This window comes from Gymnoscopelus braueri (assembly GCF_963280865.1).
Source record: "Gymnoscopelus braueri genome assembly, chromosome: 6".
NCBI classification, from domain to species: domain Eukaryota; kingdom Metazoa; phylum Chordata; class Actinopteri; order Myctophiformes; family Myctophidae; genus Gymnoscopelus; species Gymnoscopelus braueri.
This window is the reverse complement of record NC_137607.1, coordinates 21,731,251-21,753,750: the sequence shown is the minus strand read 5'-3', so window position 1 is coordinate 21,753,750 and position 22,500 is coordinate 21,731,251. Positions and strand designations below refer to the sequence as shown.

The window sequence follows — 22,500 nt, the reverse complement described above, 5'->3', positions numbered from 1 at the left end:
ACGGAAGCCACGATGTGGACACGGATGTAAACAAAAGCTGTCTGGGGGGAGGGGGAGGGTCTCGTCTATCCACCGGAACAAAAGCATTTTAACCACGACTATGGCTCGTTTTCACCAAAAAACGCAGTCTGGGAGAAGAACACCGAGCTAGATGTGTTTTTCTAAATCTCATAACATTGGAGTCAACAGAGTTGATTTTTTTGGGATGATGTATTTTGCGCTTCTATCATTCTCTCGCAGTTAAGGGATCATTCATAGGTTGGCGAAGAGCGCCCTCTAGCGTAATCACTAAAAACATGATTTGTTTTAATTGACGTAGAGCTGCATCAATGGCAGGGAATGGGTTAATAAACAGAAAATACATTTCAGGTAGGTGGACAATCTTCAGCCAATCAGGAGAAAGTACCCATTTATCAACTTCAATTATAGTGTGTTACAGTTAAAAATAATTCTGCTCATTTCTTTGTGTCTTCACTTCCAAATTCCCTCGTTTATCCTGTGCCTTGCGTGAGTTCTCTCTTCCGATTGGATAAAATTGGTATCCCGGCCTGAAGGACGCATTTTCTGTTTAATCAATTTGTGGAGGGACGGGGAGACCCCTGTTACTGAACAAACACTATCTATACCAAGCAACGAGTACTATCAGAATATAAAGCAATTTAACACTTATTTTCACAAAAAATACCACTAACCCTACCTGTAAAATAAGAGCAAAATGGCTGCTCTTACTTATGGACAATTTTAGATTTGCACCCTTGTGCACAAAAAAACACCTGGCCCGAGACTAACCACCTTTTCAACTAAAGAACAGCAGGTGGCTTAACGATGAAACACCAAGAAATACAGTGGAAAGGTCAATGACTCGACAGCAATAATATACATCTTTTTTTGTTTTTGGGGCAACATTCACATTACATTTTTACTGTCATCTGAATACACACTCGCAATGTACGGTACATTGCATTGCATTAGAGTCAGTCATACTCAGACGGCAAAAGCCATTCTCTAGAAATGGACTTCAACAAATGGAAATGATTGTGCGCGCGCATCGCGCATGCACGCGTGTAAGCAGGCAAGTGCGCGTAGGCGTGTGCGCAACCTACGAAAACTTTGTGTGTCTCCTGTGTCATTATGTGACTGCAGGAGCATAAAAGAGGTGGGGGAGAGGGGGCGCAGAAATGGGGGAAAGAGGGAGGGGGGGCAAGAGAAGGACAGCGGTGAGCAGGCAGTGAGTATTTCATGTAGAAATGATTGCCTGTAATAATTAGTCCTTGGCTCAGCAGCATTCAGAGCGAGAGCGAGAGAGAGAGCAGGAGCGGGAGAGGGAGAGGGCGAGAGAGAGAGAGAAATCAAGAAATGTTTGTGTGAGAGAATGAAAGGAAAAACAGGAGTGAGTGAAAGAGTGAAAACAAGAGAGCAACAATAAGAGTGGGGCAAGCAGCAAAGAAAGAAGCGAGATGTGTGTGTATGTGTGACACAGAGAGAGAGAGAGAAAGAGAGAGAGAGAGAGGGAGAGAGAGAGAGGGGGGGTCGCATGCACGCTACGGTGGGCTCAGTTCCTCCAATCTCTTCCTGGCGGTGACAGCAGATAAGATGATCAGCCGAATGCGCTACAAATCTGCAGGCTGCCAGCCTTTAGACAGCTCTGTCAGTGCTGCACCGCTACTCAATGCACGCACGCACACACACACACACACACACACACGTGCGCAGGGACATGTGCACATGCATACATATAGACTTGGGAGCACATAACAGAGACACACAGATGCACACTACATGCAATTATAGCCCTTGCACAGGTACGCACACATGCACACATGCACACACACACACACACAAATTGGACGTATTTAGGCATGTACACGCACACACATACCCGTTCTGGGAGTACACATGTAGACACACTGGCTTACACACCTAAACAGACACACACGCACTCACTAATGAGCACACACGCACACACGCAGTCAGCATCTAATTAAGAAGCTGTACTCTGTAGAAATGTGCCGACTGCCTTGTTAAGCTCCAGCGTGAGTTAGACTGGGCTATTGGGTATTGTTAAGACTTACTCCCGTTTCAATGTGCATTCCATTTAACAATGCAGCTCTTTAAGCATTTTCTCTTTTTTTAGCAAAAACACACAATTATTGATTTTTTTTGTTTTTGCCAAAGGAAGGTCACTCATATGAGCAGCAGGACAACACGACTGGAGCGTCAATAGGATCAATCAATTGATCCTATTGATTCTGGTGTGCCGCTATCGAATTCCATTCACTCATTTTCTACCTCTGCTCTGAGTCAAGAAATTCGAATTGCTTGTAGACTGGGACGTGTGGGTCCCGCAGGGGAACAGTTCCTACCCCACATTGGGGTTTGAATCCTCTGCGGGGCATCCGGCTTGGCCGGGTGATCCAACAAAACACAACTGGCCATGTTCATGGGAACAACACTGATATGCATGTGTTACACCCTCATTTGAAACTCCTCGCTGTCAGGTGAAAAGAAGCGGCTGGCGACGCCATGTGTATCGGAGGATACCCGTGCCTGTCACTTCCCCATGCATGACTGACAAATAGGGGTCAGCAACAATGAAAGGGACAGGGAATTGGCATAACGACGTAAATAAAATAAAAAAGTTGCTGTATAGAGACAGTTTCAGGTTGTAGACAATTAACACCACTCTCTTGAATGTTTAAACACTTCCGAGCTATCAAGAGCATGTGCCGTCAGTTTGCTAGCCCACGGAAAAAGTCCAACAAATTTGTATTCATTATGTGTTATTATTTTAAATTAGCGTAGCGGTGTTTACAGCCGACAGGATGTTGACAAAGGTTTTCACGTCTCCTAACAACAAACAGACTGCTGAAATCGTCTATAGTGCTTGCTCGCCTACGACGCCTAGGACAGTGAGTAACAACTGGAAATCCTAGTTTAAATATGGAAATGCATACCAGTGGGGAGACAACAACACACAAACACACGCGGTAGGAGGGCTGGTGTTTGGGGAGCAGTGTGGTGGCTGTGGCTGTGCCAGTGTCGTCCCTTTGAACCACCGGGGCCATTTAGCCCCCTCCAGGTGTGTGCATGTTCATTTTACATCTCATTAACTATTAATGAGCTTTGCCGCTCTGTTCGGCTGTGGTGCTGGAAACACTCGCCCTCTCTTTCTCCATCCACATTCACTGTGTCTCTCACTACTTCAAAACACACACACACTCACTCACACACGCGCGCGCACGGACGCACACGAGACCCACCCAGCTTGCATGTGTTGTCTTTCATCATCTCCCAAGGGTGTGTACACACACACACACACACACACACACACACACACGCAAGCTAGACAAAGCTAGGATGTTGTCACAATAGCAGACCAACCCCACTGTTCCCTACTGCCTGGCTGGCCTCGATTGTTTGAATGGTTTGGCATTCGTTCAGTACATTTACTTTTGAATCTCAATTCAGATCATATTTGTTTTTAATTCCTTTTTCACTATTAATAAGTACATTATTTTTGCATATATCAATGAAGGCGAACTGCACCCGCTAGTTTAAATGAAACTGTCCATTCACAATTCTAGTAGGTGGACTTCAAAATAAAACTTGCATTGACTGATCATATGTTGAAGTTTTGCATAGTACCAATCAAGGCAGGTCTTATTTTGAAGTCCACCTAGTATCTACAGGAACTTTTTTTTAAAAGTTTTTATTGACACGGTCTTGGTGCTGGTGGGAGGAAAACATAAGAAATGGCTGGATTTAAAACAAGATTTTGACTAAATTAACTTGTGTGATGCGAGATAAATGCAGTTGTGATAGACACAATATATGCACTGTGGAAGTGCCTTCTCTTTTGACCTCCTTTGCAGTAGTCGGTACTTGGTAGTGAGTATGTTTATTTATCTCATGCTGGCTATTCGTTTCGATTATAATTACTAGTCGTGACATAGGACTATCAACCAGGCTTAATACATTACAGAGTAAATGGGATTTTGTTAATTTAAAACGTTTTTTAATGATGACATCATATGACAGACATTCGAAAGCCTCAATAGAAGATTAAAAAAGACATTCAGTACAGATCTACTCTACACAGTCAAATCCGGAGTTTGTTGATTTTACTGCAAATACTAACCAGAGACAGGTATTTGCTAGCTATCAAAAGTAACCAGATAGGCTGTACATGTGTGTATATGTAGTCTCATCTCACAAACCACCATACCAATCAGCGCCAAATTTCTTGTGCACGCTGCCAGTAGGCCATCATTCCCTGAATATTTTTCACATGTTGTGAAAAGTTTGTGAATACTTTTTACATTTTGTGAATTCATAATCTCCACCATCCCATCTTCCCTCCAAATTTGGTCAAGAATGATGTCATCAGTATGGCATAAGAGATTCAAAGGGAAGCCACGCCGTTATTAGATTCCGTCATTTTTTAAGGCTTATAGCAACATTAAATGAGCGTAATGGACAATGGTGACTCTTTTCAAATTCGCTATCTGGGAAGCATCAGAAAACTCTCAGAGTCGCCGTTTAATGCCATACGAATTCCCCTAACTGAGTTTTCGGTCAGCTCTTCTGCGATTGTTTGGCAACCTGGAATTGTGTACCGCATTTCATGGTTATCTATCAATTATGTGAAACTTGCACTACAAGTGTTGACCAGCCTCATGTCCATCACAATAAATGTAATAGTGCATTCAGTTATGTCCTTTTTCTTGTTTTCAGACAATTCAAAGTTCTTTTACTTTGTGTTGTTGCAGCCAGTACCGATGCAATCTGTTACTGTAATATCTTTCACTAATACCATCATACTACTCTTTCATTAAATCATCTTAGCTAATTTAGCTACTTAACCAAGTGAGCGATAACATGAGCCAAACAGAAAATTCAGAGAACACTTTTCAAATGATTTGCCAAGTTCGTAGTAGAATGATGGCACACCAGTTTCACTTTATATAACTGGCACTGCACTTTTTTTTTAGGATCATCATTAGCATCTTAAAATGCTTCCAACCTCCCAATTTCACTGTCGACACCTTCCAGTGTCATATGAATAACCCACATCCATGTAAATAACTTCACGCCAGTGATGATGTCTTGATGGAAAACCGAGGGGAAGCATCAACAACAACTCTATAAACACCAAGAAAATGAACACACTAAAGACAGTGTTAACTAGAAGGTAGGCATGGAGGGAGGAGCTTGTTGGACACACACAGCATTGGAGAGAGAGCGCGTGTGTGTGTGTGTGTGTGTGTGTGTGTGTGTGTGTGTGTGTGTGTGTGTGTGTGTGTGTGTGTGTGTGTGTGTGTGTGTGTGTGTGTGTGTGTGTCTGTCTTAGTAGCTGAGCAGAGAGGAGTGCTCTCAAGTGCTGAGTGGCAGCATGTTAGTGCCAAGTGGAGAGAGAGACACACAGGCAAATGCCAGTCATACACCAAGCGTGTGTGTCGCACATTCCACTGGGCTAACCTCTCCTTGTGTGTGCGTGTGTGTGTGTGTGTGTAGAGGGAGAATTACAGTAATGAGAGCTCTGTGTCAGCAGCTCCTCCTGTCTCCCCTCAGTCTGCTGATTACAGCCTGTTTAAATAACAGCATCCAGCGTACACATACACACACAGGAAGACGACGGCACAAGAGGTGATCCACCCATGTCACTTTGATTAATTAACACTTTCCTGTCCCAAGCTTCACTTAGCCATCGTTCACCTTTCCCTTCAATATGCATGGACACCCACCCCCCTCCCTCTCTCACAAACACACACACACACACACAGAAACAGTTACACATCAATCAGATGCACCTAGAGACACACATTTAGAAAACACAGCCTGCCACCCACCTACAGTACACACACCTCATCAGTGCTAATCTCCTTGCCACAGTTTCTTTCCTTTCGTCTAATCCAACATCTATCAGAATCCAGCCATCTTCCATGCAGCAAAAATACACAACTAAGCCCTGCCATTTATAGACCCCAGCTATCTCTGTGTGTCTGTGTGTGTCTGTGTGTGTGTGTGTGTGTGTGTGTGTGTGTGTGTGTGTGTGTGTGTGTGTGTGTGTGTGTGTGTGTGTGTGTGTGTGTGTGTGTGTGTGTGTGTACGTCTAGGTCATGTTTTCCTTGCAGTGTGATTAGTGGGAGCGAGTCTGGTTACAAGAGGTGTAGTCTACAAAGTAAAATCCTGATTAGCGATTTGTAACTCTGAGAGTGCACGCATGGAACCAAAAAGACCCGTAAAATTGAGGATTTCACATTGTGAGATGGGATGTGGCCCTTGGCAGATGTGGCCCAAGGGCCAGATGTGGCCCTTGGGCCACATCTGCCTAAGCAGGACCAATGTTAATCTCATTGCCCGTTGTCTGTCCAGTTTGTGATCCGTCCCGTGCTGTTGAGGACAGTTTTAAACATTTTTTACAGTGTGGAAGAAGGTCAAGCCATCTAGAAAGGGTTTGTCTGTATGTATTAGGGCTGGGCAAATTGCAATATATCAATATTATATCGATATCGTGATGAGACTAGATATCGTTGGAATTTTGAATATCGGAATATTGTTATAGGGCGTAAGTATTGTCTTTTCCTGGTTTTAATCACTTATGTCCCATTTTATACTTAAAGAATTTGCATTGTTATCCCAATATCGTGTATCGTATCCTGAAAGTAGTGTATTGTGACACCCTTAATAGCTACATGTTTCACATGGCTGCGATGCCATTATTATACTCAGTGTCTTGGTTTCCAACCCTGATGTCATTACATTCCGTCTATGACTTGAAACCCCCAGCATCCCTATGCTGGGCATGTCTAGCCTGGAACCCAGACGAATCCGCCAGTGCTCGGTTGTGATTGGATTTCCCTTGCCCCGAAGTTGTGGGGCACCAATCAGGGCCCAGTATGCAAATATGGGGCGGGTTTATCACTTTTCAGCGTTTTTTTTTTCGCCCCTTGTAAATGCAGGTTCCACACAGAGATTCCAGACTAATATCTACGCAGTGATATTATTCTGGCCATGCCAGGCAAGGGCATGTCATAATGGGCAAACATTCAGCGAAAACATTTGCCGAAAACAGCAGATCTACAAGCTTGCAACATGTTGTGAGCTTGTAGATACCATCTAGCTATTTTCAGCGAGACTAAGTATAGGCCCCTGGGGGACACCGGTCATGTACAATATCTGAGTGTTCAACCACTCTCGCTAAAAGAGTGGTTGAACAAACTTGCTTGATACACTTTATGTTAAATAAAAAATTTACTTTATATTAACATTATTACTTTATATTAAAGAACTGCACCTGTTACTACACCCCTATACGGTTATTTTTGTACGCTAATTACCAAAGAGCCACATCATGCATTCCGGTTCCCTCCAGGGCTATTCACTCAGGCCAAATAACCATCTGACTAGTATCACATGAGAGAAAACAGGAATTATCTCTTTAAAGAGATTAGAACAAATTGTTGCACAACAGTTGCATTAAATCACAGTTTAAGTAATCCACAGTCTGTCCAATCTGTCATCCCTAAAAGACTTCTGGGCCGCTGGAGAAGCCAAACACAGTTAAACTTTCTTGGAACCAGCAGGCCTACAAAACCTACAAAAACAATGCACTGAGACTTTACTGTGCAAATTAGCTGGGAGGTGGCGACTATAATTACTGACTCATATCTCCCTCTCTCCCTCCCTCGCTCTCATAAAGACTACCATCTTTCTCCCTTAATCTCTTCATTCATTCATTGTTTATCCAGTTAGCTTGGTTCTCAGTAACAGGGCTTGGCGATAGGGCAGCATTCCAGGTGTTTTTGTAAGAAGGAGGTGTGACACTGAACCCTTGCCAGGAGAACTGATCACTCCAGCTCTGCCGACACAACATCCTAGTGGGTAGGGAGATGGGGGCCGTGGAAGGCCAGGTTCTGTCGACCTCGGTACAGTCCAAAGTGTGTGCACACATACTGCCAGCCTTGTCACACAATTAAATCAGTCTAAAAATTGTGTGTGCGACGAATCAGTGGACTAATGCCAGCCAATATGGATCCATTTCAGTACTGTATCCAAAGCAGCTAATCTCGCCAATAGAGATGGATCATGGATGGCATTCAAAGCAGATGCACACATTTGGAAGCATCGATAAACGCAAACACAAAAGTAGAGCAAACTGAGCTCAAAATGTGTGCAAAAGTCATACGGAAGAGGAAAGCTAGCTTAGCACCAGACCAGCATCTATAATCAGGGACGTCAAAAATGTACAATCAGGATGAGTTTCAGGGTAGGAGCGGGCCAGCCATGCTATACACCCCACAAGCATTGTGTCATGAGGACTGCTGGGACCGGGGGAGCTAATCTGTGCTGCTGCTGTGTGCAAATGAAAGCGATAATGATGGTGGCGGTGATGGGGCTATCCAAAGGTATGCATGGAATCAGACAGGCTCGGCCAAGTCTCCATATTGTTTGGACTGGAAGCCTTTGAGCTGGGGGCCGAAAGGACTGGACACACACACACACTCACGCCAGGGTGTGTGTGTGTGTGTGTGTGTGTGTGTGTGTGTGTGTGTGTGTAGGGGCTGGAGGTTTTTGGGCTGTACAATAGGAGTTGGAGCGGAGACAGAGAGGAGGGGGAAGGGGGATCCTGGCCAGATGAATCAAAGCAGAACGCTGGGTGAAAAGAGAGAGAGAGAGAGAGAGAGGAAAAATACAGAGAGATGGAAAGAAAGGGAGGGGACCCTGTGAAGGTGTGCCAAGAGGAAGACGGGAGGGGGGTACAGGGGGGAGAAGCATGGGTCGCCACTCACCAGCACAACATTGAAAGCCATTCTGCAGACATTTCTGCACAACACACACAGTATAGAGAGTACCACACACACACACACATTCCTATTTACCCGCTGTATTTGCATACACCAACCCTTGTGTGTCTGCGCGCACACAAGCCATTTTGATTTGACAAAAAGAAAACCCTCCAATGTCCAGAAAACTTTGCCAGGAAAATGGGTCCGCCGAGCCACAATATCTCATAGCATAGCTGCACATACGCACAGCGCTACAGCTATAGCCTAGATAATAATGCCCAGGAAAGGCCTGGCTCACATTGCTCTAAAGCAAAAAACGATGAAATCTGGACTGGAGCCTTTAGCCACTTGCCAAGCATCGGCCTTGCACAGTAAAACCCTCGGTGTTAATTCAACTAGGCCTGGAACTCTGTGAGTGTAAAAATGTTGCACTCAGATTTAAATGAACACAGAGGTTTTTATTGTGTACATGTCTCGGTTTCTTCATGTACTTGTCTTTCTTTGAACCTTCCTCTAAGCTTGTCTTGCAGAGTGGTCTGTTATTATTTATGAGTGGATTCAAAAAGTGTGTGTCGAGTATGATAAGATACAGAAAGAGGTGTGTGTGTGTGTGTGTGTGTGTGTGTGTGTGTGTGTGTGTGTGTGTGTGTGTGTGTGTGTGTGTGTGTGTGTGTGTGTGTAAAGCATTTGTGTAGGATCTATTGACAGTGATTTTCAACCTTTTAAATATCAAGGACCTCCAGTTAGAATAGTAAAATCCTCAGAGTTGTTTATTTATTAAGTTATGTCATTTTGTAATCTTTATTTGGTAGAGCCACAGGAAAACACTGAAAGAGTAGGGGAGTGACATGCAGCAAATGGTCCAGCTGGTCGGGAATCAAATCAAATCCCACAACCCCATTTTATGGTGGAAACGCCACACTTTATTTATGGTGCAATATAAAGAATATCTTGAAATAAAAGCATACATTGTTGGCCTGTTATATGAATATTTTTTTTGTTTTGTTTTTTTTTCTAAATTTTTATCCCGCGATTTTTGTAACCCATTTTTTTCACCCGGTGCCAATTTCCTAAGTGATCCTGGGCGCTACACCAGCCCTACACCAGCACTACACCAGTCCCCCACAGTAGGGAGGCCAGGGCCGAGCTCATGCTTCCTTCAGGCATGAGAGCCAACTGACCTTCTTGTCACCTGACAGGGGGGAGTTTCCCTGGTTGGACGTAGCGCGTGGAAGGAACACGTTATTCCAACCAGTTCCCTTCCCCTCCATCAGGCGCCCCGGCTGTCATGGGGGAGGCGGTATAGCGACCAGGATTACTACATGTTTTTGTGAGGGTATTAACTACCCTAGGAGACACGGGGAGAACATGCAAACTCCACACAGAGTAGGCCCTTTCGCCGACCCCACCTAGGGTATGGGCGCTGATGACGCGGAGGAGAAGACACGCCCCCAGCGCCCACAGCCTCCCCGGCGGGAATCGAACCCAGGACCTTCTAGCTGTGAGGCGACAGCGCTACCGACTGCGCCACCGTGCCTCCTATATGAATATTTATTATAAAATGTAATTAAATCAGTGATTCCTGCAGATTTGAAAGCCTATCTTATAAATGAAATATTGCAATGTAATAATATTGTGGGGCAGCTTGTTGCCTCCTGGTCTACCGACAGGAGAACGGGGGTCGACTCTAGCTCGGAGCACTAAACGCTACAATATATCAACACAAAGCAACAGAACTGTGTTTCTTAATGCAGGTCTCAAATTCATTTTTGAGGCCAAAGGTTTGCCCACCGTGTGTTTGTCCTTCATCCCGGCCTACAGGTCGAGTAAAGGAAGTTTCAGACGGGGGACTATTGACCCGGAAGTTCTCGATTGGATTGGCGGGAACGCGCGATCATTGTTGTTTTGTCCTCCTGCGCGTAGCGTGGAAAAAAAGCTGTTGCCGCCCGCAGGCGTGTGCATGAAGCACGAGAATTTCACCGGACCGCGTCCGCTTGCGTCTCCGCCCCTCAACGTCTCCGCATGCCCCAAATAATCGCCCGCCTCTCATTGAAAATTAATTACTAAGGTGTGTCACTCGCTCCGCGTCTGAAACGGCCTTAACTCGAGTTGTCTGTGAGAGCAGCAGCACCTCGGCGACGTTGCAAGCCGTAAATTACGGGTCTTACGGGTCCATTTGGTTCCATGCATTTTACCCACCTGAAGTAGCAAAAACACGCAAAACACCTCTTTTAAGAGCCATAATTACTAATAAATATCATTCATCAGCAGTAAAAATCAGTTCAAGGCCTTGTGTTGTGAACTTGTGCGTGTGCTGTCTCTCCCATGTTGCTGGTTCCCTGTGTGGGTTGGAGTTGGATGAATTAGGGAGTCAAGTGGCCGTCTTCTTCGACGTCTTTGCGTCGGTCGCGACCCCAACGGCGCCTCCCCGCGACCCCACTTTGGGTCGCGACCCATAGTTTGAGAACCGCTGGGCTAGGACACTGAACATGCGCTGCACTGACACACAAGCACACAGTAAAACTACAAGCACACTAAATACCTGTGGTACTGGGTCTGAAGGAACTGGAACTCCTCTTTGATGCGGTCTAAGGTTTCTGGGTAGGTCAGTTTCAGTGACTGTGGGGCGCCTGACGCGGCCGCCGCTGCAGCCGCCGCTGCCGCCGCAGAGGCCGAGGTCCCCGGGGGTGGCTGCAGAGGTGCCTGAGGAGGGGGAAAAAAAGCCAGTTAGGATTTAACAATCATCAGTTTACCGTGGAAACAGAATGCAACGATATATTGATTTGAGATTCACTCAGGTAGTTTTAGATGCATCATTCCACATTTGTGGAGTACAGATATCGATATTCATTTTCAGAAATTTCACCTTGGAATTATAAGTCATGGTTAGGTTTCCACGAAAGCCGACCATCTCATATACAGTCTACCAACTGCATTTTCAAATTACGGAGCATCAATCTGTGCGTGTCTGTGTAATATCTATAAATCTATATCTATATAGATAGATATAGATGGAGATATGGAGATATATACGTAGGCCTGGCCGATATGTCATACATTATGTTTACTTATATTTACTTTTTTGATGACATTGGTATCGACAATTGTGCAGCCAGTGTGTCCTGATTTTAAACCACAAACTGGTGTCTCTATTTGGGGCATGTCATTATAGGCGAACATTTTCAACAATAACAGATCTATTAGTTCACAACATGTTGCAACATGTTAAAAAAATATTCACTTTTAATTTCAAAATTTTGCAGTCAAGCTCTAGTATGTACTGTAAGAATTGTACGGGTTTGTCTATTGCTGATACATTGTGACTTCCAACGGGCCCAGATGTACATGTGCCACGAGTTTGGAGATGGCCACACATCGAGCTTCATAGCCAAATGAACATACTTGTTTAATGGCAAGTCAGGCTGGAAGCGAGACAAGAGAGAAAGTAGTGGGAGGGGGGGGGGGGGGGGGGGGTCCCCATCGTGGCTGGAGACCCCGCCACCCCCCCCATCATCTCCCCTTCTCTGCAGGGTCCAGAGCAATTAGGAGACCTCGGGTTGGAGGGGTAATGCTGCGGGACAGGCAGACAAAAGCGAGCAAAAGCTGGGCTGGGGTGGGGGGCAGTCTGTCTGTCTGGCTCTCTGTCAAACTAAAGCTAAAGCTGATCGTGCCAGGGACAGACGCTTCACACCAACACCACCAACACAGATAAAGATGGTCTCTGAGGAAGGCAGAGGAGAGGAGAGATAAAAGGGGGAGGGGGTAATGTGAGGGTGAAAATATAGGTGTCTTTTGTTTTGACTCACGTAGTCATTATCTCTAAAAACATTTAATCTGTACGATGAAGATCGTAGAGAGCTTGTAGCTTGGCTATTTTTGCGTGTGTGTGTGTGTGTGTGTGTGTGTGTGTGTGTGTGTGTGTGTGTGTGTGTGTGTGTGTGTGTGTGTGTGTGTGTGTGTGTGTGTGTGTGTGTGTGTGTGTGTGTGTGTGTGTGTGTGTGTGTGTGTGTGTGTGTGTGTGTGTGTACGCGCGCCAGGCAAAAAGAGAAACATAGAACAGAGATATGAGAGAGAGAGAGTCTATGGGGCGAGGTCTATTTTGGAAGGTCAAATATTATCTTCGAGACGAAAAGGAAATACAGTTTCAGAGAAAAACAGAGGGAGGAGAGGTGAACAGAGCAAAGGGGAAGAGGTTGGGGAGGAAGATAGGGGAGGGAAAAAAAGAGAAAGGAAGGTAAGCAACAGCAAAGGGTAAAAATGTAGGAGAGAATAGAGTGAGAGGAGAGGAGAGGAGAGGGGCTGTGGCCTCATTGTTCCTCTCTCTAACAAGCTGCTCTCAATCTGTCGGCCAGATCCCCCTCTCAGAAACACACACACACACACACTCATATGCACACAAACTCGAGGATGCAAGTGTGTGTGCATGCACACACGCGCGCACACACACACTTTGTCTCTTGTGCTCGCCCAAAATTACTTGTGTACGTTTATACACTTCCGTCAGTCTGGCGCACACACAGTCACACAGTCCTTTACACACAAACCCACTACTAGCACACACACAAGCACATTGTCAATCTTGCTTACATACACCCTCCCCTTCGCCTGCACACAAACCCACAATTACACGCACGCACACTAATGCTTGCACACGCAACACACACACACACACACACAGCAATTACTCTTCACAGGGGAAAGGCTCCTCAGGAACAAGAGCACCAAGGCCATTTTGTAGGAGGAAAGGGGGGGGGGGGTTGCCCTTCTCTATCTCTTTTCCCTCTCTCTCTCTCTCCCCCCCCTTTATCTCTCCACCTTTCCCCTCTCCCTTTTTTTTCCACCTAGCCGTGTGCTCTAGACTAGGACAGGTGCAAAGAGAGGCTGAGTCTTGCACATAAATGAAAGCGGAGAAAAGGCTAGCAGTGGGCGGCTGCTGCCCTGACACTGGGGAGGCAGAGCAGGGGGTGGTGTGAGAGAGAGAGACTTTTTTTTTATTTTTTGAGTGTGTTCAAGGGGAGAAGTGAAAAGATTTATTAAGACGTTGGAAAAAGTGCTGCCCCGCTCGCCATTGCTGGGTCAGCCATTCGGGGGTCTGACGCATGGCTCCAGTCAGGGTTGTTATTATGATGATTCAGAGTGCACACTTGGACTGGACGCACGTCACAGAGAGACGCCGTCCCTGAAAAGGCACACGCACACAAAGGGTAGATGTTGCCCCAGAATACACAACTTTGCCTCTTTCCCTCGCTCTCTCACAACGAACACCTGCTTTCAGATGATCCCACCTGGCTCTTGGCCGGGGGTCAGCTTAGAGCTGATTGGCGACCCATACTGTGTTGCGTATGTATGTAGGCTAGGACGACATAAGGACAGACATCCCACAATGCCACAGTCAGTCACTCCACAGCTCAGCAGCAAACGGGAGATGAGCCACATCATGCCCTTGAAAAATAAAATAGCTTACGTAGGCTAAACAACATCCAACCATCGTGTAAGAAAGTCTACGCTGACGATATGTGGCCTAATTACACAACTTTGAAGTTTTTTTACATGAGGTTCTGTAACACTGGTGACGGGGTGATGTCTAGATAAGCTTTTAGATTATGGTTGTATATTGTTGGTGATCATCTCATTAATGAAGTCTCTGGAGTTAAATTGACACCGACAGGGATTGAACATCTACCTTATGTTAAGTTACCAAGCCTGATCTGATCTGTCCCAGTTCAGAAAACCAAACGGCTTAAGTTACAGCGTGTTTGTGGTCAACTCTTGCACAAGAGTTTTCTCTATGCTACTATGATCATTTATTTTACAAGTAAGACGCGCGAACGCTGGAAGCGAACGCAGCTCGAAAATATTGTGTATTTACGGACTTGTAATCCGTGTTATTTCACTGTGGTGTGTGTGTGTGTGTGTGTGTGTGTGTGTGTGTGTGTGGTGTTGCATTGCATTGTCTAAATTCCTGCACTCTGGCGCCCTCTACATAGGTACTGCATGAACACAGACAGACAGACAGACAGACACACAGACACACAGACACACCCACAACCCGAGCAGGGTTACATAGGGTGCGTTCGGAAATTGCGCACCGGAGCGCACTCGCCTATTAGTTTGTATTGGCCAGTGCGCTCAGTGCTGTATTTCCGAACGCACCCATAGTAAGCTCCACTTGGTCGGAGGCGCGGCTCCTTCCGCGTTCGCAAAAATGGTAATAAGGTGGGCAAAATAAGCTTTGGCTTCAGGCCATACCCTTTCGGCCAAATCATCTTGTTGACTAAGTTGTACTGTATGTTCAACTGTTTTGTTTAAAAAAAATCATGACCGAAATAAAAATAACTAACTAACTTACAAGAATTCACAAGATGTCCCATATATGACCTTATCACATCCTCTGACCATGTGTGTGTGTGTGTGTGCGAGTGTATCCAACACACACGTATACGCACTAATCTGTTCCTCTGGCTGTCCTGTAGCCAGAATGGCCTAAGTCAATTGCAGTGATAAAATGAGGCCCTGCCAAGTGTGTGTGTGCATGTGTGTGTGGGGGGGGGGGGGGGGTTAATGATTTTAATCAGGCCCAAGGTTTCTTCAATGGGATTTTAAATGGGCGAGTATGATTCGTCCAACCAGGCTTTCTTCTCTCTCTCTCTCTCCAGTCTCTAACCAGCCCAAAAACCCAGTGCTGGGCTGTATGCTGTAAATTAGGGCCGCTTCATAACAGATCTGGCCGTGATTAAAAGGGTGGGTTATGCTAACACACTCTCATGCAAATCTCACACACACACACACACACACACACACACACACAGCTGTTGTTAAGGGTTGGTTGAGAATGTGGCATTCCTTGAATGCAATCAATGTTGTTTTCATTTGAGTTCTCTCTAATTACACCACAAGCAGCAAACCACTATGACCTCATATCCCCGCTCCAGCCCACAAACACACAAACTCTGGAGACAGCATGCCCACCACATAGACCAATTGCAAGCACACGCGCGCGCACACACACACACACACACACCAACAAATATCGACATTTGCAGTTGAATATTAAGGATACCGTGAATGACATGTGATCTTAACAGGTGGTTGTGTGAATATTAGGCTCACTTGAGGGATCATCATAGAGATATAAAACCATAGAGGTGACATGTCATTTAGAATCTCAATTCCAAAATGGTATCATATTGGCAGCCATCTTACCCGAATCCTGTACTAAATTTGCCATAACCGACATGTGGAAAGCAATCTCAGCATCTTTGGTCCTTTTAGTAAACAAATAGCCGCTGCACAGGAAAAAAAATCATATTGTTGCCCACATGGCAATTGTAAACAACAATACCCGGGTAAGATGGCAGACAGTTATCAAATCATTGTTGACACTGCATTTGTTACGGCCAAATTAACCCGCTAGATTTGATCAATAATCATAATCAGGAATTTTAACAACTCGCCAGTGGTCATAATCAGAGCTCAAACAGTTAGCACATCAAATACAGGAGGCGTCTATTGCGGGTACTCGCCTGATTCTCTATATAGCATCGCAGATCCACACTCTCTGCGGCAGTGTTCCTTACTAGCCTGGAACCCAGATGAATCTGCCAGTGCAAAAAAAAAGAAAAGCCCTCGGCAGATTAGTCTGGCCCCGCTCGGTAACTTGTGATTGGATTTCGCTGCCCCCGAAGTTGTGGGGCACCAATGAGGGCCCAGTATGCAAATATGGGGCGGGTTTATCATCAGAGGCTTTTTTTTATCCGCCTTGGAAATGCAGGTTCCACACAGAGATTCCAGACTAATATCGACGCAGTGATATTAGTCTGACCATGCCAGGCTAGTTCCTTACTTCCTTGGCCAGCTCCATCCATTACTCCAAAGTAGCGATCCTTGCTCCTTGGAAATGTTTAGTGTTTTTTTTGGTGCGCGCTTTATTTTATTTTATAATGTAATGACAAACTAAATGGGTACAGGGAACAGAAATTGTTATAAATGTCTGACAGTCACAGTAGCGATTCGCCATACAGTATTTTTATCGTGTTTTCATTACCAGTCACGTGACGTAACCCATATGACCCTGATCTCATTGACCAATGTACGCCAAAAAACACAATATTGTAATCTGAGATCTGACAGTGACATATTGTGACATTTACATCTCCCACTCATCAAATTGGGATGTTCACATTGGAACGTAACACATCTGTACAAGGAACAAGGAACAAGCTAGAACTCTTGGTTCCACCCCCAACCTGTAGGAGTTGCTAGAGCAGTAACAGAGAGATCGCCCTCCCATAAACACTGGAGCAGCTGACCAACCACCACAGAGGATTCAAGGATTCAAAGCCCTAGTCACCCGGACGTCCGCGGTGTCACGTTTGGATGTCACAATGGATCATTTGTAGATAATTTAGTTTGGCCATTGGCTGTTTTTGAAATTGTGCATGGTTTTAATAAAAACGCTTTCATTATTTTATTATTTAAAATATTTCATTATGTTTTCAGAGAACTAAGGACCACGGTTATGTTAAATAATAACCTAATTCTTTCAAGCTTGTTCGTTGAAGGCAACATGCTCTCAGCGGATGGATACATTACTCAGTGGAAGAGAGAATATAGTAAGCATACTGTAATGTTTACTTTGTACTCCATACGACGGTGTTGCTCACAGAAAACAGCAGATCTACAATCTTACAAATCAGGTATCAGGGGGTTGTAATGAGAGCCACGCCCGAATTATAGGTTTTGCTTAAAGTTTGGTTACCAAAAATAAATACTACCTTAGTTATTTTACTGGAGTGCATAAAGCTCATAATGTCTTATTGGGTAGTACCTGACTGAAACTCCACACAAAAATACCCTTTAATTAAATCAATCCTATATAAATATATGCGCAAGTATACTTCCATCTTTCTTTTTGTGTAAATATAACCTCTCATCTCCCTCCATCTCTCTATAGTCAAGTAGGTGCCATGTAGCTGCCCCTCTCGCTTGGCCCATTAGCCAAGCTGCTAATTAAACTGCTTACCCACAGAGTCAGTCGTTAGAGTAAACATCCACCGTGGTCTCGCTCTTCCTCTTGGTTGCCTACCACCAAGGACACAGTGACAGTGGGGCTCACCCAGAATAGCATCAGGGACTCTCTCTCCATTTTTCGCTGTCTAAATGTTTGCCAGGCTGTCTCTCTGTCCATCTCTGCACCCCCCCACCGACCACCACACATACAAAAACATTGCGATATACTCGGGTACCATAGTGGCTTAACCTGACATAATGACTATACAACTCTATGTAATAACATAATAGTCATAGATTGCCAAACAGTTCGTTCATATGAAGTTCGAGGAAGTGATTTGCAGATGTTGAAGCAGCTCGCTGGAAGAGTGCGTGTGATACGGGGTCCATTGACCCTCCCTTAGACCCCAAGCAGCTATCTCCCGGGCTCAGCCCTGCAAGAGAAACGTCTCTGTAATCTCTCACTGATTCCCCTCACTTAGGTGGGAGTAGAGGGATAGCTAGGCACCCGTTTCATTAGCATCACATCTTCCTTTTCTGTCCCGCTTTTACTTTCTTTTTACTTCCCTCCCTCAATCCATCCTCACTTAACCCTCCCTCCCTCACTCCTTCAAGCCTCGTTATTCAAATGTCCCTGCTGTCAGCCCACATTAGCGGAGCATCAACAGTTTGGCTGTCAGCTGGCTTAATTGCTGGAGGTGCCTTCCTTCGTTAGGTAAACCCCTTCAACCCGTTGTTCTTTCCTTCTCAGAGATGCATCTCCACAACAGCTTGTGTACACCTGAGATCACTTCAGCCTCTTCTACGTCCGTCTACCCCCCCCCCCTCTCTCTCTCCAATCATTAGCAAGTGGTAGGCAGGCTGCTGATCAATAGTGTAGCTCTCTCCACAGGACAACAGACAGGGTAAAGAGCTATGGCATGCTGGGAGTCCGGAAGGGAAGGCTTTGCTTCTGTGCTCTGAAGGTGGATCTGAGGTCTCTGCTCGAGGACCTTCTCATCCACCCTGCCTAACCTTCCCCAAATCAATCTATTCCATCCCAAAATCATGTTAGCAATAGGGTATGTTATTTGTTCATAACTTTATGCTATAACCTTATTCTACAGTATGCCTCTTATCAATACTCTATAGGCCCTCTGATGTTCATTAATACCCCTGTCGAGAATCTATGGGTCCAACTGGCCTCAAAGGTGAGAGAGCATGGTGACCTAGGTGCCGCCTGAGTCCCCACAGCACCATGGTTGTAATTGTAACGTAAGCATTACGTAAGCATCCATATCCATGATTAAAGCAAAGAACACTCTTTCATTAAATACTTTTATACAACAGTTCCCAATGCAAGTGTACAGTCTTAGAATAAGAAGTTGTTTGTTAAGCGGAACGTGGATAACGAATTACAGGCATTACTGACCATGTTGTCTATGCTAGCAGCTGTTCTGTTCAGTTAAATTCTGCATTTTATAATGCTACTACTGCCTACACATGCACAGGAGGCAAGCTTTTAGACCGAGGGCACCCGTGGATGTACTTACATTCATGAACCACATTGTTCATGAATGTATAGACAGTGCTTGAATATGGCCGGTACTCATCGGTACAGAGTACCAATTCTGCTGACTTTTGCCCTTATTACTTATAATTACATAGCAACACTTACTGGTGGATCTAGGTACGCATGTAGTGAAGCTGAGTGCAAATGGCCACTTTGTTCTCCCAGCACTTTCAAGGCTGCCCGCGGCCACCTTGACTGAGGAAATCCCTCAAAATTATGGATTTAATGGAGTTTCAAAGTTAGATACAGTGATTAACCGCTACATATGAGGCTAAAAACTGTCACTACAGAATAAGTGGGGAGCACTAACGAACGCAGCAGCAATGCCCACACATTCAACCTCATTCGCAAAACATGAGTGTTATAGCCAGGATTTAATCTTAAGAACCTTTCCACTAACATAGTGGCATTCATCATTTCTTTTCTCATCTGAACTTGTTCTTTGGTACATGACGTGTTTAGAAACATGTGGGATGGTATTATTACGCTGACATTGCTTCTACTTAGTATGGTCCTATTCTTTGAGCAAAATCAATAGTGGTACTGAGTGCCAAACCTCAAATGAACAAAAAAAAATGTTCAGTACGTTTGTAGATAATCAGGCTTAAGTTGTGATTATAACCATATTAACAGCACCACGCGCACACTCACTCCAAACGCACGGTTCGTACCAGGCACGCTAAAGAAAGGCCTCTGGACACTGCAGACGGAAAGCTTCTGTACAAAGTATGACATAAATTATATGGCACACACACATTCCTGTTTAGTTCTAATCCTGAAATCAGTAGCCAAATGTTACCCATCATGCTTTGTGCTTGTGACCGAATACTATGACAGCATTGGTGCATTTCTCAGCAGACGCGCATACATAAACAAAAACCTAAAATTAGTTTGATACCCCTGCGATAGCTAAATTCACAGACTACATCAGCAGAAAGTGGAAACATAACATTCTTTGAATGTACAAGCATTGTGTGACTAAAGTAGTCTATACTGTTTCATGGATGTTTTCGTCAAATGGCTGTCAAATGTCAAGTGTGATATGCCCGGCCGCCGGCAAACGCATGCCCATTGCCCAGTGTACACGAGTGGACCTGTGATATGCGTTTTCAGGCATGGAGATGATGGTTTTCATTTTAAAATGCATTTTTTTACAATGAAACATCTTAGTGTGGATGTAGCCCGAGCTGCAAACAGGGCCTAATCACCACCAAGGACTTTCAAGGGACAGGCACATTTGATGATGCTGTGAAGGTCTGTGGTGGGCTGAAATGAAACAGAGCTGCTGGTCTAAGCGTTCCACCCAGGCCTACCACAGTCTGCGCCTCTCTCCCCAGGACGCCTGGCCATACATTAAGATGTGGTTGGGAACGCTCACAGGAACACAGCGAGGAGAGGCTGGATGAGAGGGATTGGGTTTAGAGTGCAAACCACAGACCCACAGTCTGCCTCCCTCACTGCCTGCCTCCAGCCAGCTACGCTATAATACACAGCTGATAGTGCTAATATGTGTTTGTGTGCCTGGCAAGCTTATGAGTTCCCTTTTCTCACTGTGACCATAAGACAGCATGGGCTTAGTTCAATTTCAGACAGGACAGTGTATGATTTAACTTAACATACAGGGAGGGTTTTCCTGTGCAAGTACACCAGAAACAAAAACAAAAATGAATGTACGTTGTCCTGGGTTACATGGATTTTCACCTGGTTGGATGTTAATTGACATCAAACCTACATGAGGAATAATAATATGCACATACGATACATGTGCACTTACACACACGCCTGTGTTGTTATACATAACATTGAGCTCTCCTGGCCTCAATGCATAGGACTCTCATTGGTGGGGCATGGTGGAGCAGAGTATAGATGGAAATATGCAAATGAGCAAATCTAATTGATACTTCACATAACCAGAAGACTTGTGTTATCGGGTTTTTTTCCAGACAGCTCAAAAGCTCTCCACATACAACTAAAAAATAAATAAATATACTACAGCCACATGGCATCCATTCCATTCCACCCGTAACCGTGCAAAGACCTACCCTGAAAACAGAGATAGATACCATGCCAATTTGTCTTTCATTTTAATCACAGGCCCTATATAGTAACACCTATAGTGGGTTTTTGGCAATAATGGTAGGCCTCATAAGCACATAAGCTACTTTGACAGAAATGTATCAAATAAGAAATATCTATCATCCTGATATGATTACAAAAGGAAAACATATTTTTTTAATGAGTAGCACTTCACTGGGGCAGATCATTGAGAGAATGTGTCAACAAGCCAAAGCTGACTCACTCACTCCCTCACCCTGTGTCGAAAGGACAAACATAGACACTTCATCATCTAGGTCAACTCCTCCATACTATAGATTATACAGAGGCTCCATGTTCTAGCCAGATGATGAGGAGCACCAAGGACACGAGATTTGCACACAAAGAGACTCAATAAAAGTTGTGTATTGTTTATAAACCTTTGCTTTCCCAAAGCCCAGCTGGTTATGGTATAGTAGGGCAGGAAACATATCTCGATATCTGACCTTTGTAAGAAAAACCTTGCACTGATCATATCTATAAATACAAACTACATAACAATGTATACTCGCCTTCAATCTAAAATACATTTATTTTATTTTTATTTATTTTTTACCACAAATGAATTCCCGGAAACAACTGGCAAGGATGACAAAGACATGTATCACTGTAACAATTCCAGCTAGGGCTAACTTAGGATCATATTAGCTGGACTGAATTCAAACCCAATTAGTTTAAAAATAATAATAATAATAACCTCACTATTACGGGCATTGTGTGCTTATCCATGCTCTGGTTTTAGACAGAAATACACCCATTAATCGAGGGTGGAGGCGAACAATCGCCGACTGGTTACATAGTAGCGTTTAGTCTACTTACCGGTGGCCGGTTTTGAGGAAACATTGTAGCCGCTCGACTTGTGTTACAGAGCTTCTATTTTCTTTCTCTCTTTCAGTGCTAAAAAGGGTCGGTTGGGAACGGAGAAGACGATCTGCTCGTGGTGGTTTCAGAGAGGCATTTGGCCTGCTTTCAAAGGCGGTTAATGTAATGGCAGAGCTAGTCTCAGCTCGCTCATTCCTGGCTGAAGACTCCTTTGTTCTGGTCTATCTCTATGTC

The 22,500-nt window shown here is 44.7% G+C and overlaps 1 protein-coding gene across 5 annotated transcripts in view; it reads right to left on the bottom strand.

The window, feature by feature from the left end:
* Nucleotides 1-22,500, bottom strand: part of tle2a (TLE family member 2, transcriptional corepressor a) — a 51,909-nt gene that overhangs the window by 29,108 nt on the left and 301 nt on the right. For 4 of the 5 annotated variants that reach the window (XM_080431267.1, XM_080431268.1, XM_080431269.1 and 1 more), the window contains exons 1-3: nucleotides 22,264-22,500; nucleotides 16,313-16,387; nucleotides 11,332-11,492 (exon numbers count right to left, since the gene is read on the bottom strand). The exon at nucleotides 22,264-22,500 is cut by the window's right edge and continues 301 nt beyond it. In XM_080431267.1, the coding sequence (XP_080287393.1) occupies nucleotides 11,332-11,492; nucleotides 16,313-16,387; nucleotides 22,264-22,287 (260 nt within the window). In that variant the 5' untranslated portion in view covers nucleotides 22,288-22,500. The remainder of the gene's footprint in view (nucleotides 1-11,331; nucleotides 11,493-16,312; nucleotides 16,388-22,263) is intronic. The other variant, XM_080431270.1, reaches the window with a different exon arrangement.